We start from the raw sequence: 17350 nt of genomic DNA on the forward strand, positions 1-17350 counted from the left end.
TCCCCCAAAACAGCGCTTTTACTCTATAGTGACACCTTGTGTCCCATCACTAATTAATTAATAACTCGCTAATTATACGACATTATTCATCCAAAATCAATAGGCTTTTGGTCCGACATATGATGAATGCACATGCAAAATCTGGAGCAGATTCAATCTCGCTTTCATGAGATATCGCGTGCATCTAACGGACAGACAGACAAATACCTATCAACATACTTACCGATTAAAATCGATAAGTAATAAACTATCACACAGAGATTTCTAGAGGCTCTGGAATGTTCCATTGGGTTTCCACTCTATCATACAGGATGAAAACCGCTTTCTTAGGAATTACTTTTTTTGTGTTACTGACTTTTGAGTCAAGACAATAGCAAATGATATGAATTTCATGAAATAGATTTTGCAAATATTTCAGATTCTAAGCATTGTTAACAAATTTCCGATTCTTCAGTGATTTTGGACAACTTTTTGTTTGATCTTATTTTTGAGTGTCGTGCATAAAAGGACTTGTTTGGAGTGACCAGGAAAATCTTAATTAAAAAACTTTTATTACAGATTCATGCGGGATATCATGCAACAATTTGCAGATGTTTTAGACGATCATCCGTCCAGTTCTTCTGCTCCAACGTCATCAACTACAGTATCAACTTCTGTTTCACAATCTTCTGCATCCAGTCATAGAAGGGTAGGTTCTATTGTTCTCGGATCAGTCGTCTCTGAGGGTCTTTGGGACATTTGTTCATGTCGTGAAATGAAAGCTGCATAAATTGATCAATACTACCAATTTTCAGATTCCGACGATTATCAGAGAAGGAAGACAATCTAGTTCTGTTGATGAACCAATGGAAGTTCTACAATCACCATATAGATCGTCACCCACCCCCGCCATACCCACATTATCTTGGCCCCCTGATCCCACGTCATTCAGTCCTCTCCCTTTACCATCCTGGTCCAGAGGTATGTTAACCTTCACTTGAAATGTTTTAGTTTTAGAATTGAAAAGACTGTTTTGAACTGAAAATTTCATTCTTTATGGTAATTTTGTCTTTTTAGTCTTCGAAAGAATTCTTGCAATTTAATTGAACTAGGGAGCAAGGAGATTTTAACGCAGGCTGCTGTGTCAGTATTGGCACGTTTTCATTGAGTCAAATTACAGATTTGTAATGTTAATGATAAATAAAGTAAGGATTTCAATCGGTTACTGAAGAAGCATTAATAAGTTGACTAAACATTCTGAACAGTTGCTTGAAGATGGCTTCCACACACAAATTCGTCTTCTAGTGTTCGGCGCTAAAGTCGAGTCAGACTGTTTTCAGCCAAGAGCAATATTTTTATTTTGTTTTTTGGGGTTTGGAGTCATAGCCTTGTGCAAACTCTCCCAAACTCAATATACCTGGTTCTTTTAACCTTTGATACCAATGTAATTCAGTCCGATTCTTCTTAGATAAAAAAAAATTATATTTCAGAAGAAGGTCTCAACTTGTCAGTGACAGACAGTAACACTGGAGTTACTCCCAGTTCCCGATACACTGGTGCTAAACCATCAAGTAAAAGAGCAAAACGAAAACGATCTATAACTCCACCAGTCGCAGACGTACCTAAACCATTACCAAAACGTGGGACCCAAGCAGACGGTATTGCAATCGTAAAAACATTGTGCACTGCCAAATCAATGCAACCAGTTATCTTAAAGCTTCTATCACAAAGGTATGTGATAATTCCGTAAGAAAATTTCTAGAACAGCCTTTCTCAATATACATTTTTCCCTGGGCCTAATCTGGATCTTTTTATTCTCTCTCACTATGCATAGAAAACTCTGTTCCTGTTGTTAGCTTGTTTTTGTACGCATAACTTGCTCTTTGTCTTTTGCTCAAGGTAAATAGTTTATTATGTGTGCATCAATATGTATAACAGTATTATTGAATAACACAATAATATCAAAGCATGAATACGAAATAAAATTTTTGGTAATAAAACTCCATTCCCATGACTCAAAGTGTAATAGATTGGCTACAAATATCTGAGCTATTTTTTTTTTCTGTTTTATGGAATTTTTAATTAAAATAATCAAAATTTTAACCTGTCATCGGCTAGCAGATTAAATATTTTTGGAAATTGTTGGCAAATTTAATACTTATTAACATTTTCTTTTTTCTATTCACACAGAGATGCTCTTGGTCATACTCCGTTCATGTCAGCAGTTTATAACCGAGCATATTCTGCTGCTATGGAAATTTTCTTGCAAGTTCAAGCCATCGCTGCAAGAGAATATTTAACTCAACATGGAAAGGAAGAAGAAATGGAGATCGACTCTGAGAATATCAAATGTAATTAGAATATCTTTTGTCTGTTTTGTTTGTCGAGTGGAATAGAGTAGAAAATCCAGATTCGAGTACAGACACAGTGGTTCTCACGGTGGGGCACGCATTTTTTGGGGGCATAAAGCTAATTAAAAATAAAAAGATTTGTTAGATTTATCTTGCCCGCCGTATTATGGATATATACATTTCTTTTTTTTTAAATAACTACGTTCCATCCATGTGTTATTTCAACAAAACATACTTTCGCCTTACTATCTATTATTTGTAGCTTATATTTGAACTAATGCGCGAGAAAAAGAGGCGCGGGCAAAATTCTGAAAAGGGGCGTGGCTTTAAAAGTTTGTGAACCACTGTTTTAGTAGATCCCAGATTCGAATGCAATGTTGACGGCTTTCATTCAAAAGAAAACTTGACGAAGCTGTTTAAAGAAAATTAGGAAAACTAAATTTTTGATTTCAAAACTTCTTTACTTCTTATCAAATTAGGATTTAGAAGTCAGCTTAAAAGAGCACCTACCGTATTTGTTTGCAATATTTTCAAACAATTTTATTTTGAAATTTCAACATCTGCCTCTAGTCTTGCAACCCACAATATATACTTGACTAGGACTATAAGGAAGAGCATAACTTTTGTACAAAACGTTCTAAATTACTACAAATTTGGGTTTAATCATACACAAACAGATGATCAAGTTTGAATAAATTGTCCTCATTTTCTCAAAAGTTTTTAAGGAGTTTTTGTGTCACCCAGTGCAATGTGGCACAGCATAAATAATAGAACATGGATGCACAAATTAGATGCCATTACGCTTCAGCTTATTTTGAATTGATAGTGTCCGTGTGCCTCTGTGCGAGGAGCTATTAACTGTGTAGTCGAATTTTCAAAGAGTCCGCTTTTAGACTTCCGAAGGTTCCGACGGAAATGAGAATAGCATATCAACTAAACATTTTCACTCATAATTGTTTCATGGTAAAAAAATTTTTTAAAGTTTGAAATAGGAGAGAGAGAGGGAGTTAAATGTCCCACAGCCTGGTTTCTGAGAATAGTCTCGAGTCATGATTCAGTTTTGTATGATCGGAGATTTAGGATTTTCATGCCATCATGAACAGGCTGATGTTGTGACTGGATAGTTCTGCACTCATAACATTCACATGTTGAGATATTTACGTATTTAAACTGGTAATTTTATTTTTAGTTATCTGTCACGGTCCAAAATACGAGGAAATTTTAATGTCAATGATATTTCCCAAAGCATCAGATTTAGACAACAATCCGTTGTATGTTTTGCTGACTAACGATACTTGCAGTTTTACCTGGACCGGTGCTAACCATATCAACCAGGTATATGTCCTATCAGTTTTTATGTTATTTTTGATATTTTTATTTTGTGCGTTCGTTTAAGGAAATCTCCGACCAATAATAATAATCCTGTCAATTCTATGATAGCCATCCAAGTTCAGGTATATGCGCTCAAGAGGACTCGTTGGTGGTGATATGAACTATTCTAGGACTTCTATTTTTAACATCCCTTTCGGGGCATCTTTAAACCTGCGAACGTACGATCGTCACCAGTAACTTTTAATAGTAACAAGCCATTTTTCCTTGAATAATTAGTGATATGGTTCGTGCATTACAGTCATCATTTTTACAGGACATATTCGAATGTTGGACTTGTGGTCTTACTGGAACATTGTGCTGCTGTTCTGAATGTGCAAGAGTTTGTCATAAAGGACATCAATGCAAGTAAGTAGACTGGTGGATTTCATATCATAGTTTTCCTGCTTTGCATTTCCAAATTAATTCAGGGAAAGTAATAATTTCAGTTTGACTTTACTAGGTATGCAAACTGATATCTAAATATACTACTGCTAGGGCAAGATGGTCCAAGGTTGTCGGCTCTGCCGGCCACAAAATTATTTTTGCTTTGTTCGCGGGCCACAATAGTGCCAAGAATAGGTAAACAGTGCAATACAAAACAAACACTTTTATTGTGCAAACATAGTTATCAGACATAGCCATTCTAGGCTAATAGAATCCGCATTCCATATTTAGTTTTCTCTGATTCCTATATTGTTAGCATATAATCCCGACCAAAAAGTTAGATAGCCAGATAACAATTCAGACTGCCAAGCACATCATTCAAATTAGAATTTCGCTAGTTGCCTCAGCTAGCCTTAACCAGTGACATTAGTGATGACAGTATGTCAAAAGATTTTTCTGAATAATTTTATGACGAAACAACACGAAATGCGATTTTTTGATTACTCTCCGAATGTCACGCGGGCCACAGATAATGAAGCGGCGGGCCACATGTGGCTCGCGGGCCTGGGTTTAGACCACCCTGTGCTAGTGTTTCGTCTCCCGATTCCAGTGATAAAAATACTTTTATGAAATTAAAAACGCCGGACTTTTGACTTGACATCCCATGAATTTTGGCTTCCAGCTCCAGCAAGATCAAACTTCCAGACATTCCTGGAAAGGCTCTGAGAAGTTCAAATCCTAATGGCTTTTGGCTTAACAGCCCCTTGATGTTTATTCATTTTTATCAATTTCTGTTTGATTTTTATATAGATTGAAGAAAACTAGTCCAACTGCATATTGTGATTGTTGGGAGAAATGTGCTTGTCGCTCTCTCATGTCTGGAGAAACTAACTTTAATGATCGTAATGAACTTGTACAAAAGCTCTTGAGCGAAACAAATTTGGTTGATTTATCAAATGCGAGAGGTGAAACAATGCTTCAGTTTTTGGTAAGTTCGCATTTTTTTGTGTTTTACTCAGTGATGTATAGTTTAGATTTTCACAGCGTAGAAAATACACATCGCAGATGTATTACACGATCCTGGAGTTTAATACTATGTGTGGTAGGATTGCCATTTGCAGGGGTTTTCATGGTCAGTTACGGATTGTCCACCATGTAGTTGCACCTGAAACATTACCATACCCGATATGGATTAGTACCCGGACGAAAGGTTGTGATTCGCCATTCGATTACTCCGTCTCATTGACTTGTCTCTTCTCTTCTAGGATGAAATAAAAATCCTATTTTATCTATATCAGCGTTTCGAAGAATACTTCATAATATCAAAACATTGTATTGCGTCATATTTGTTTCTATTTCGAACAGTAGATTATTTGGTTTTAGCCATCACTGTTAGGAATGGCCATTTCGCATATAACACAGTCATTTTGAATAGTTATTTCTGAACATGTTGTTTCTGGTTTTATTTATCAATCTTAGCTGATTCTTTTCCCCATCTTTTATCACAGGCTCATACAGTCGCAAGACAAACAGTAGAACAGCGTCAACACAGGCCCAGAAGTAATGCATCTTCATCCAGGGCAAATCGTTCTGCCAAAAGCACAATACCAGGAGTGGAATATGATGTTCCTCAACATGATCTTTTGCCACCAACGTAAGAATATTACTTCCTAAAATATGAACTTTAGTGTTTAAACAACATGTCATTGTTCAACTCATCAAGACAGTCGAGTCGTATTTTCAAAATCTTCAAAGTCTTTCAGAATGAGAATTTCACACTTTCAATGGTGATGATAAAAGTGAAAATCTCTACATAAGCTCACTGCGTATGTTTGATAGTCAATTAGAGTTTTTGTTATTATAATTTGGTTTTTCGTAGAGTTTGGATCTTGGAGTTTAGGTCAAATTTTTTTCAACTCGAATTAAATCTCACATTTTTTTTAACCTGGAGTTTAGTTGATTGGAAATCTGACTCCTTGTGACTTATCCAAATGGACAGTTTTGTTGTAGTGGGAATTTAGCATGACTTGATGATATTGGAGTCATGGGTGTCAAGTCAAAAACTACAGGAGTGGAAGTTTCTAATTTTTTGGAATATTAAGAGCGCTTAGTTTTTTGTGAAAAATTTTGACTTCTATTATCACTATTGGAAATGTGAAATATCTGATCTCTGATTTTAGGGAATTTAACAGTACGATACGATTCTAGCACATCTTCAGTGACCTGACTTCACAACACAGTGTCAAGCTTTACTCTCTTGTAATCCCAGTTTTAACTATGGTAATGCATGACAATCTTTTCTTTAGGTTCTGTCGGGACGCATTCCTATTGCTTCTACATGATTGGAAATCCGTAAAAGCTACGATCATGTCAAACTCTCCCGGTCACATGGATCCTTTGTGTGCCAGTTCACTTCCTGATCAAATTGGGGCTGACCTTTCACCCCTGCTTTTGCCAGAAGAAGAAGAATGCATGTCGTCACAAACAGGGACGAGTAAACTTGATATGTTTACTTTGTGTCTTCTTGTAAAATGCAACACCATGTATTTGGATATGTTGTTGGAAACTTTAATCAGTCGGATTCAGGAAACCAGTAATTCCTCCAGCAAGAATGAAGATTTAGAGGTGATTATGATGGATATGATTCTGATTTGCGGGTTTCTAATTTAATGATGTATATAGTCTTCTGTATTGATAGTATTTAGAGGTTAGAGTTGAGTTTTGATAACAATTTTGGTGAAATTGTGTTTTCTGAAGTGCTACATTTGAAATTATCTCATAACGCACTAATGTGTTGCAACGCACAGTTTTAAATCCATTGTGTTAAGTTGTTGTTTTTTTGCGATTTTTTTTACATGGCTGTCATTTGCGCCATATAATAACAATTCTTTATTTTTCAGGTTGTTCATCGCTTTGTAAGATCCGTCGTTCGAGTATTTGTCGTTTTGAGTGTTTGTACAAGTTCTGAAAATCAATCTGGGAAACAGATCGGACGTAACATGTCAAACAGCCAACCTTTGAAAAGAGCGCAGAGAGCGTTTAATGTAAGTTGTATAATAAGAGAATTGTGGAAAATTTATTTGGATGGCGGAAATCGAATTATCGAGAATTTTGCTCAACTTATATTTTTCTCAAATATATTTCTGCCGTATTAGAAAAATTCCGCCTAATTTTGTCAGTTGTTCAAGAGACATACATACAGCATTTTTCTGTACCCGCCCTAAATTCTGGAATTTAAATATTTCATGCTCATTTTGGTATCAGATCGGTAGCACCCAGATTAATCTGCTTTAGGTATTTGATTCGTAATTTCATCATGTTGTGTTTCACTACCTCCATGAAATTAAATACAAAAAATTGGTCTCAGGAAAATGATTCTAATCTAATGACTAATAAAGTCATTTCAGAACTTGTGAATTTTGGATTCTAGTGTATTCTCAATTCGGTTTACGCTTTTTTTGTAGAGAGGCTCATAGTCATAATGAGGGTTTCGAGGTAAAGGTTAAATGTTGCAATGCATTTCCAAAAAATCATAGGATTTCAAAAATCAAAAACATACTGTAGTTTTCCTTATTTTCTCAATCGGCTTTTTCAAGTGTTACTCATATTAATATACAATATCAAAGTTTTATGTATTCCAACTTCTTATGGTTACTGGTTTTAACATGGTTGGTTTATTATTTTCCATATATTTATAGGCACTTCTTCCGATGGCAGTGGGGGAGTTATGTGAAATGGCAACAGCATTGATTGATCCAGTACGTATGGGTGTAGCAAGACCTACATTGAAGTTTCCGGTGTTGCCGAGTAGTTCGGACGCAATTCAAGGATGCGAGTCAGCATTCTCTAGAGTCCCGTTCCCTCCGAGAGATCGATCAGAAAAGAAGAAAAAGGGCGATCGAAGACGGTTAAATGATGGATCAACGTCTTCATCTATTTCTGCTGCTTCGCTAACTACACCGAGACCATCATCGCGTGGAAATTTTGCAAGAAGAGGAATTAGCCATCGAAGATCTCGAAATTTCGGTATGTTGGGGTAGTGGTCACTTTGTCTGTGAGTGACCAAACAAAATGTCCGAACGTTTCTGTGCAATTTCTCTAAAAAAATTGGCAAATAAGTATCTCCTAGTAGATTTATTGTGATATTTGACATCAAAATTTATTGCTCTATAGAACTCTTGAAAACCGAACTATTGGAATATGAATGAAATAATTATTTATTTAGGAAAAGAGATTTTTTTGTTAGCAAGCACCAAAATCTTTCCGATTCGCTTAGTCTTGGATTAACCAGGGTCCGTACTTGAATACAAAACCCAAAACTCATATTTCACTAAACCACGTTTTCGTTTTTTAATCCAAATTTTTATGTTTTCCAAGGTTCGCCCAGAGCGAATACAGACAACGGAGGCTCCAACGATGCTAACGGCCATGAGAGAGTTCGAAGAATAGCGCAAGACGTCATTCAAAACGCGTTCGCGGATGACTTGGTTCGTATCAATAGAAGAGCTCGAAATGAAATGAGAGAGTATTCGTCTTCATTTACACTCGAAGAAGATAATAATTTTGAGATACTCTCGGATGAAGAGGAAGATGTACATGAACCTAGAGATTGGCAGATCGTCGAAAGTTCTAGAGAAAATAATGAACAAGAAGAAAGAACACAAGAGGTAATGTAGAATCTTAGTCTTTCATGTGTCATCTTACATCTCAGTGATTTGCAACTCCCAGATTGGAAAACACTGATAGACTATGATAATCCTCGTTTGTTCCCAGTTTGTGTTTGCATATGTAATTTGCACCGAAAAATTGACCAATTTTCAATGATTCACTTATCGGCGAATTATGCCAAAGTTCCGTTTTAAAATCATGTTGGTTATTAAGTTTTCTTGTCTTTCATCATTTTTTTCTTTTCAACAGAATACGTCACAATCATCTACTATTCAAACAGAAGAATCTCAATCTATGAGGAATTCTGAACAAGATGATCATCCTATCCATGATGAAAATCAAGAGGATAATATGGACGATGATAATGGAGAACGAGATGAAGTACGATTTGCTTTAGATTTTTTCCTTATGATGTCAATGGTATATAACATACTTTGAGAAAAGGAAGTTTTAACATCAAACTTTCATGATCTGTGGTCACTTTCAAAGTCTCACAACAATCCATGGCCTCCTCCTCTTTAATAAATAAAAAATCTAGTGTTATTTGTCACTGATTTCTATCAGATATTTATTGCCAATAAACAAAGAATAAATATGTTGCACTGAAAATTTGTAGCGAATCACAGTTAAATTACTTACTCCGTGAATGATAGTGAACGTCATTACGGACTCCATAATACAAAGTTTGAGAATCCCTGCTCTATTGCATCGGTACGAATATGTGACCTTCGTCTTTGAGATTACTCTCTTATTTTAAATCAGATGATGGAACGAACGGAGAGTCAAACCGAAGTGGTGAGTGAGGGAGATTTGGATGTTGATGATGAAGACCAAGACACTCAAGAAAATCATGACCATGAGGAGGATGAGGACAATAATAACCATGACGATGAAGAGAGTGACATGGAACTAACACTACTTGCTGCGAGTGACGCTGACACCGATCAGGATAGCAATCAGAGTGGACAAGTATGTTTGCTCGATTATATTTTTTTTATATTTTTTCTGCCTTTAAATTATTGTTTTTGGAAGCTTTACAAAAATTAAAATTTGAAAAATCATTTTGAACAAATAAAGTGTCACTCAGCTTTTTTTGTGTAACATGACCTGATTCAGGATATATTGAATATAAAAATTTATTGTGTATGTTGAGCATTTGGATTATTTATTTCGTGATGACGTAGTAAAATCTCAATCTGACCTGAGTGATTACACAGTTCGAGCCTCTTCGAGAGAACACATCACATTTTCAAATTTGAAAAAATATGAATTTGAGGCGAAATTAAAAGGATCATAAGATGATCGGCATAATAGACAGTAAAGTAATTGATAAAAACAAACTAAATAAAACTGACTATAGAATCGGGAAGGCAAACAAAACTTCAAGTAAGGTTTGAAGCATACAGATTTTAGATGGAAATTAATAAAAAAAGTAGTGCACTATCAGTGCGATAGTAACAATATTACTCAAATCTACTCTCTTTTGATCAGGATGAGGAAGTGATCTCTGAGGAGGACATCGGTGACGATGATGAAGATGATGATGACGATCAAGATGAGGAAGAAGAAGACAGAAATACTTATGTGATAACGTCAGGAGATGAAGCCGCAACTGCCACAGATTTAGATGAGGAGGTTGCAAGTCTTCATTCACCAAAAATTTGTTTAAAATTCCACGTTGTATTATTAATGACCACTCATATTTTTAGTTTTGATAAATTTAATTTTTTAATATATTGCAATATATATGAAAGATATTGCAATATTTATTCATCTGGTTAGTTTGGTACTTGAAATTTAACCCTTTCCATGCGATTTTTATTTTTTATTAAATAATCGTATTTGCTTTGCCGATTTTATGCATTTGTACCCCCACAACTAATCGATCGACTAACGAAAAATAATGATCCTCTGCTGCCCACTGAGGGCTCGTTGGAAAGCTTATTTGAAGAGCTTGCAATTGGTGAAAAAAAAAGTTTTTTTAAAAGTGGTGGTCTGAGTCACAAACCGGATAGAAAAAAGGCATTTTTTTTTCTTGGGAGTTGAAACTTCAAACCGTGACAAAAAATAGAAATATTCGCTAATTCCTTTACTGTTACCGCTTCGTGGTTGGCAAACAATAGCATAATATTGCTGTAGCAATTTCGTGATCTAACGCAAAATACTTTGGTAGATGGAAGGGATAATATGTCTTCTATTACCACCCAAAAAACACCGAAATTTGAATAATTTCAAAAACACTCCCTCGTTTCGCCGCAAATAAAATTCCCGTCGTAAACGAAAGCGAGATTTACCGTCGCTTATGTTAATCTCGAAGAAGACTTCTTATCAATAAACTAAAACCCGGAAAAACTAGACCAACAGTTTGCGACCGATTGCTAAATAAAACGGTTGAGTACATCAACATACCCGCCGCAATCTAGCGACTTTTGTCGATGGTACGTATACGTGCCCACCGCACGGAAAGGGTTAAGCTATTGAAAGAAAGTTCTTAATCGCAATTATAGCGTTTGTCTGTAATATTGTTTGTTCTATTCTGAAATTAAGTACTGACACTTCAAAAATATTTCTATGCAAATATATACTTTTACCCGAACCATACATGATGTCGTAAACAGTAACATTTTAGGTATCGGTTTCATAGGAATTTTGAAAAGAAATAAAAATGGTAATAGCTTTCTAGCGCCTCCTTTATATACTAAAAATTTCAATTCAATTGATCCATTAGTTGCGGAGAAAAGCAATTTTTTTACCAACAATAACAATTAGCCTAAAAACTAGAATTTAGCCAAACAATTCCACTGTGTTTCCACTAGTGTTTTTAAAAATGAACAATTGGTTGAAATACTTGAAAATTAACAACTAAAATGTCTTACCAAAGGATGGAAGCAGTCAAGATGACGATGATGTAATAGATGAGGAGGCTGGAGATCAAGATGATGAAGATAATGAGGATGAAGAAGAACAAGAGGCAGAATCTCCAGCTGATTGGGTTGAATTCCCTCTAGAAAGAGCACCGACTCGGCTTCAAAGATCCAGAGCGGCGATGGCTCCTCACTCAATGAGATGGGCTCTCGGACAGAATCCAAACCATGGACGTGGAGGTGCGACCTCTAGTGGAAGCAGGACGTCTGGACCAGGGTCAAACGGACCAGGGAGTGGTCTGATGTATATTGATCCTCATTCTTTGTGGAGAGGAAATACTTCTGGAGTGAATTGTAAGATTTTAAAAACAAATTTTATGTTTTTTATTATTTTATATTCTTGTAGATAGGTTTGCGAGTAATTTTCAAATTTATAACTAATTTATGTGGGAAAATAAAAATGATGTTAATATTTTTTTATGTGCTACAGCATACATGGACGTATCGCCAATTTGTGTGTCTAACAAAATTATTATTGAATTATGCTTCTTATCTATGGCCTTCTAAAAAACATGGCTCTAGCGGCACATACTAACCGCCAGTGCAACGTAGAAGCCATTTTTCAGAAAAAGCAGAATATTTTTAATTCAGCATTTCCTATACAATTTAGTTACACCTTGTGAGAGGTGGAGGGCGTGATGTCTAAACCTGATACCTGATTGTGATTCTGCGATGCCAACTATTTGCAAAAAATTGCCAAATTCACGTTCATTGATTCTCTTCTTTAGTTTTGCAAGAATTTAACTAATTTCTGTTAGCCACAGCTACACCCAATGTATCAGCAAGTGGAGATTCCAGCAAACAAAGTTCTGGAAGAAATAGTCATTCCGCATCGACTACAAACGCACAACTTGCTCGTGCTTTCGGAATTTGTGTTCGAGAAATGGCTTCGTTATTAATCATGCTTTGGCAAAAAGAACATATTGTGAATACACCGCTCCTTACGTTCCTAGAATTGACTTTTGAGGTATGTTTGATTGCTTTCAGTTTTTCGTCTTTTGTTGAAGTTTCAAATTGAAGATATAGCAATTTGAGTTCAAAAATCTGTCTTACTTCAAACTATACAAGATTTCAAAAAATTTTAATTTTTTTTTATAAAACGTGTTTCTAAGATTCAGATATTCATTAAAAATTAGCAATTTTGTTATTTCACCGATAATTCTTTTTTATATTCGTGATGTATAATTAACTATTCTCTTATGAATTGATTCAAAATTATAAATATTAGATATTTTATTATCCGGATTTAGGAATAATTTAGAATAGCCTTTTTATTAATATTTTGAGCAATTGTGGCATCCATCCTATATCCAATTTCTGGAAGCTGCAGGAAATTAAAAAAAATATATATAAATTACTGTTCAAGTAACCTCTCCTGAATCTCCAAATTCAAACTCATTGAATTGGACATTGAATTCTATGTTTTTGTTGCACCCAATTCGATACTCCGTGTTTTACACTATTATTTTATGATATATTTCGTTTTGGCTATACAAAACAATTCTTATATCCATTTTTAGGACGTTCAAATGATGAATGACTTCGTTGAAGCCACATTATCACCAACATGGAAATGGCTTCTCACTGTCATTGATTCTACCGAAGCACAATTAAGATATGGACAAGTTTTATCGCTCGCTGGAAGTCCCGATCATATTGAACACCCTTTGTATAAAGGACCTGGTATGCTTGTAAATTTTGTTTTAAGTAAAATTGGATTTTCATATTTATCTCTGGGTAGAGGGAAGCTTTTTATGGCGGACCATAGCCTCTTGTACAGTTAAAAAAAAAAGTATTCTTAGGATTGTACCAGTCACTAGTTGGGGATCAAAAGTTCCACGTTGAACTTCAAGACCAAAGTATTATAACTTCTTTAGCCCAGAACAAAAACGTGGCAAATAAAATAACCGATCGAAAAATTGTTGAAAACAAAACTTAATTTTTTTTATTGAAGAACAGGGAGCCGTTGATCAGGAAAGTTTTTAAGGCAGTTTTTAACAATACCTACATTGGAATGATATCTTTTCTTCTCAGGTAAATCCCCCAATCGAAGTGGAGCAGGAAAATCAACACCTGATACATACAGACGCGGTGGCGGGGGTGCTCCCTCTTCTACGAGACCTTCGTCATTTCTTAGACTGGCAAGAGAAGCAAGTACTGATTCTAATGCTGCTAGACAGGTTGGTTTTCTATTCGTTCTTGCTAATATTTTACCTGATAAGATGTCATGCTACCTGAAATATCTAGCAATATTCTAATTAATGTAAATAATTGTAAATAGTTGGTTAAATTTGTAATAAACACTATTTTGTGATGACCCTGTTATTCCGGGATGAGACTTATTATAAATATAAATATGGCTCTAATATGATTGGTCAGTAAGAGTTAACATTCTTTATGTACACGTCTTATTATGGACTTAACTCAAAACAAAACCAATAAGACATTTTCTCGCCTCTTTCAAGCATGATATAGGCTTGTCCGAGTGTTTTTGCCCCCAGGTTGTGCGTCACTCCTTTTTGGCATATTTCCAATTTTAAGAGTTTTATATCTGTAAATATTTGAAAGCTAAGAAACATACAAAGGAATACGTTATTACTTGAAAGAAAGTAGTTTGCGCGGCCGAGCGCTCATTTTCCTCGCGTAAACACGCACTTATAATTACCCGCACAATAATAAACAAACAAGAACTGCATTGACTTCACAAATATACCGCTTCGTTACTCGGCAGCTGTTTGCGCTACACCATTGCCTCTGATATCATTTTGTTAGGAAAACAAACACCAAAACGGCTATAACGCTTGCGAGAGAGTGCCGTTATCATAAGTAAGGTTCAACGGCCATAAAGGAGAGAGGTTCGAATGTTTGTTTACTATCGTCGATGAATTTTCTCACGTACGCAAAATTTCGTACATGGAGCGGTCCATTAGCGACCTCTTGCGTATAGAAAACAATAATACGATTCAAACAAGCCTTCAATGGCCTTTCAAGCCATATTGGTTAGGTGACAAATGCTAATTAAAAATATTTTAAAAATTTGACTAGGGAGTGCGGGTTAGGAAGGTTAATGAAACATGTTACAAAAGTTAAATATTGGATATAAATTTCTTGCTTATCGCACATGTGAAGGTTACAATTTGATATGATACATTATATGAATGTAGTCCAAGTATTTTTATGTCATTCGTTTGAAAAATATTGATGTTCTGGATTTATTGCAATAGACCTAACTATTGTGCCGTCTTGGGGTAAATATCTGTGATTCAAACCCTTTTCTCACCACCCCATTTAAGGTGTAATAAATTGGGTAAACCAGCTGAGTTTCTTCAGCCTCCCAAAAAATGGTTCTTGTTGAGAGCCTCCTCAGATTGAATGTGTAAAAATATCCCATAAAAATTGTTTCATGTTAGTGAATTTTTTTCAGTCAGTGACAGGCTGTACAGTGCCTATTTCAGAGTGTAACACCTAACGTTTAATTTTTTTTCAGGATTTTCTGAGTTACATTCTATCTTTGATGAGAGCACACAGCGGAGAGCATGCTGATTATCTTCCTGTTATGGATGTTTCATCACTTCGACATGTCGCTTACGTTCTCGACGCTTTGGTATACTTCCTTCGTGAAACAGCTCCCATGTTCGATGACGATTCTAAAGGAAACAAGAAGAAATTTGGTGGTTCGTCGAAATCGGACGCGAACGCTCCAAAACTTGTCGGATCAACTTTTAACATCGGATACGATAACACAGATGATGAGGATGAAGATGATGTTGATCTTCCTACTCCTGTTGAAAGAGAATCTTCAACTGGAATCTCGGTGCCACAGGAAAAATTTGAAAATACTGTAAATATTTTGATGAAATTTTAATATTTTTTTGATTTATTATGATTTTTTCGATTGCGGCACGGTGGTCTAAAGTTGACCTATTTCACTCACCTATGTTCAATTTTTTACCGTTTTCATCTCGTTCCAGGATGAACTCTACTCTCTCGCTGTGAGTGACGTTATAGTTGGTGATATCATAGCTAATGCACAAGAAGTTGCGGATCCAACAATTCCGTTTGCGCAACCACAAAAATGTTTCTTTCGAAGATCTGATTCAATGTCTTTCCTCGGATGTTCTGATCCTGATCCTTTTATGGTGAGTTTTTCTGATTTTTAGCAAGATTATTCGTATTTTAAAAAAAATGAATGCGTTTAGTAATATTCGTAACATACTGAAACGAATTGTTTTAGAACCTGTGAACTCGAAGAATAGTTATCTAAGGTTAGTTAAGACCAAATGACAGGACATCAATGTGCAAGTTTTCTAGTGGCAAGCTTGAAAACAGAGTTAGTTAGGTTCCATTGAAGTTTGAAAAAGACGTAAGATGAGCCACATTAGATCAAGAAAAGAGCTTCATTACTACATATACCAGGGGTGCCAGTGGCAGAATCTTTAGCGCAGCCTTGATGCTGATAATATTTCTCATCGGTTTCATTCTAGATTGTGAGATAAATTTTTAACTCGCAAATTGTTATATAATATGAATGTAATGCTTGGTAGTTAAATACAGTTCATTTCATTCAGCTGATTTCTTGAAAACTTTTGTACAGCAGAAGAATTCTGTTTTCATTTTGTAGTATTACTCATTGACAAGTTTTGCTCGCAGAACAAAATACTTCCCATATTTTAGAGACCTGTCGGTAATGTAGTCATTCATAAATATATTTATATAAAAAGCAATATATCAAAATAAAAGTGTTTTTAGAGACGATTTTAAATGAAATTTCCAATTCTTTCTCAGTGACCTTGCTTTGAGAGAATGATAACACTCAAAAATCATCTTTTTACTTTATTACAGGAGCCATTGGTGAAAGCATTGCCGTTAGCAGACAAACCACATTTACTTCAACCTAATGCAAGAAAAGAAGAATTGTTTGGTCGACCAAGACAAAGATGTGATTCAGTCGATGGTAAGTTAACTGTTGTCCTCAGAAAAATTCAAAAAATAACAAATAAATTCATAGTTTATGTTGAGTGAAATTACGCCTTGTGTTCAGATGCTGCGTTTTTTGATCCGGATTTACCAGGAACTGGAATGGGACAACTTCGTCACAAAATGCCGGCAAAATTTGAAAAATTAGAAGAGATAAGAGAACGAAGTATGTATTTCACCAAATTAGGGTTCATTATCTGTTTCAAAATGTTGTTGTCCATGGGGTTTTGTAGATTCTTGTTGCCTATGTCCCTTCATTCATTAAAAATACACCAGACGAAACTGTAGTAAAAAAATATATAATATTATATGGATTGATTTTGTTGAAATTCCAATTTACATATCCAATTAGTTATTTTTATTCCTGCATATTGAATTTAAATTATAAGGCAAGATTTTTTTGCCGTCTCTTTTTGGAAGTGGATATCAAGTACCACTTCACTCTATAACAATTCTTTAGGCGTTTGTTACAGTCATTCTGCTCCACAAATTGTGATTGTAATTTTCGATTTTGAAATTTGACCAAAATTCCGATTTTACTTTGATTATTTCTTCATGTCTTTCACTATGAGCAAGGCCCTGTTAGAAGATTCTCTGATATCTATTGATGTATGACGAGCTTCTTTCCTTTGGAAGTTACCAAGTTCGCTCTACACTCCCTATTTATTGCACTATGGGTTAGGTTATGGGTATGGT

The 17350-nt window shown here is 35.3% G+C and overlaps 1 protein-coding gene across 2 annotated transcripts in view; it reads left to right on the forward strand.

The window, feature by feature from the left end:
* Positions 1-17350, forward strand: part of LOC120340423 (E3 ubiquitin-protein ligase UBR5-like) — a 44325-nt gene that overhangs the window by 16171 nt on the left and 10804 nt on the right. Inside the window, exons 25-47 of one of the 2 annotated variants that reach the window (XM_078120334.1) lie at positions 559-688; positions 795-960; positions 1470-1710; positions 2170-2330; positions 3520-3665; positions 3976-4067; positions 4896-5073; positions 5594-5739; positions 6392-6710; positions 6986-7129; positions 7784-8111; positions 8463-8752; positions 9003-9134; positions 9516-9722; positions 10245-10388; positions 11635-11971; positions 12436-12644; positions 13198-13360; positions 13712-13857; positions 15165-15518; positions 15649-15816; positions 16520-16631; positions 16719-16820. In XM_078120334.1, the coding sequence (XP_077976460.1) occupies positions 559-688; positions 795-960; positions 1470-1710; positions 2170-2330; positions 3520-3665; positions 3976-4067; positions 4896-5073; positions 5594-5739; positions 6392-6710; positions 6986-7129; positions 7784-8111; positions 8463-8752; positions 9003-9134; positions 9516-9722; positions 10245-10388; positions 11635-11971; positions 12436-12644; positions 13198-13360; positions 13712-13857; positions 15165-15518; positions 15649-15816; positions 16520-16631; positions 16719-16820 (4415 nt within the window). The remainder of the gene's footprint in view (positions 1-558; positions 689-794; positions 961-1469; positions 1711-2169; positions 2331-3519; positions 3666-3975; positions 4068-4895; positions 5074-5593; positions 5740-6391; positions 6711-6985; positions 7130-7783; positions 8112-8462; positions 8753-9002; positions 9135-9515; positions 9723-10244; positions 10389-11634; positions 11972-12435; positions 12645-13197; positions 13361-13711; positions 13858-15164; positions 15519-15648; positions 15817-16519; positions 16632-16718; positions 16821-17350) is intronic. The other variant, XM_078120336.1, reaches the window with a different exon arrangement.

Source organism: Styela clava, chromosome 14 (assembly GCF_964204865.1).
Source record: "Styela clava chromosome 14, kaStyClav1.hap1.2, whole genome shotgun sequence".
Classification (NCBI taxonomy): domain Eukaryota; kingdom Metazoa; phylum Chordata; class Ascidiacea; order Stolidobranchia; family Styelidae; genus Styela; species Styela clava.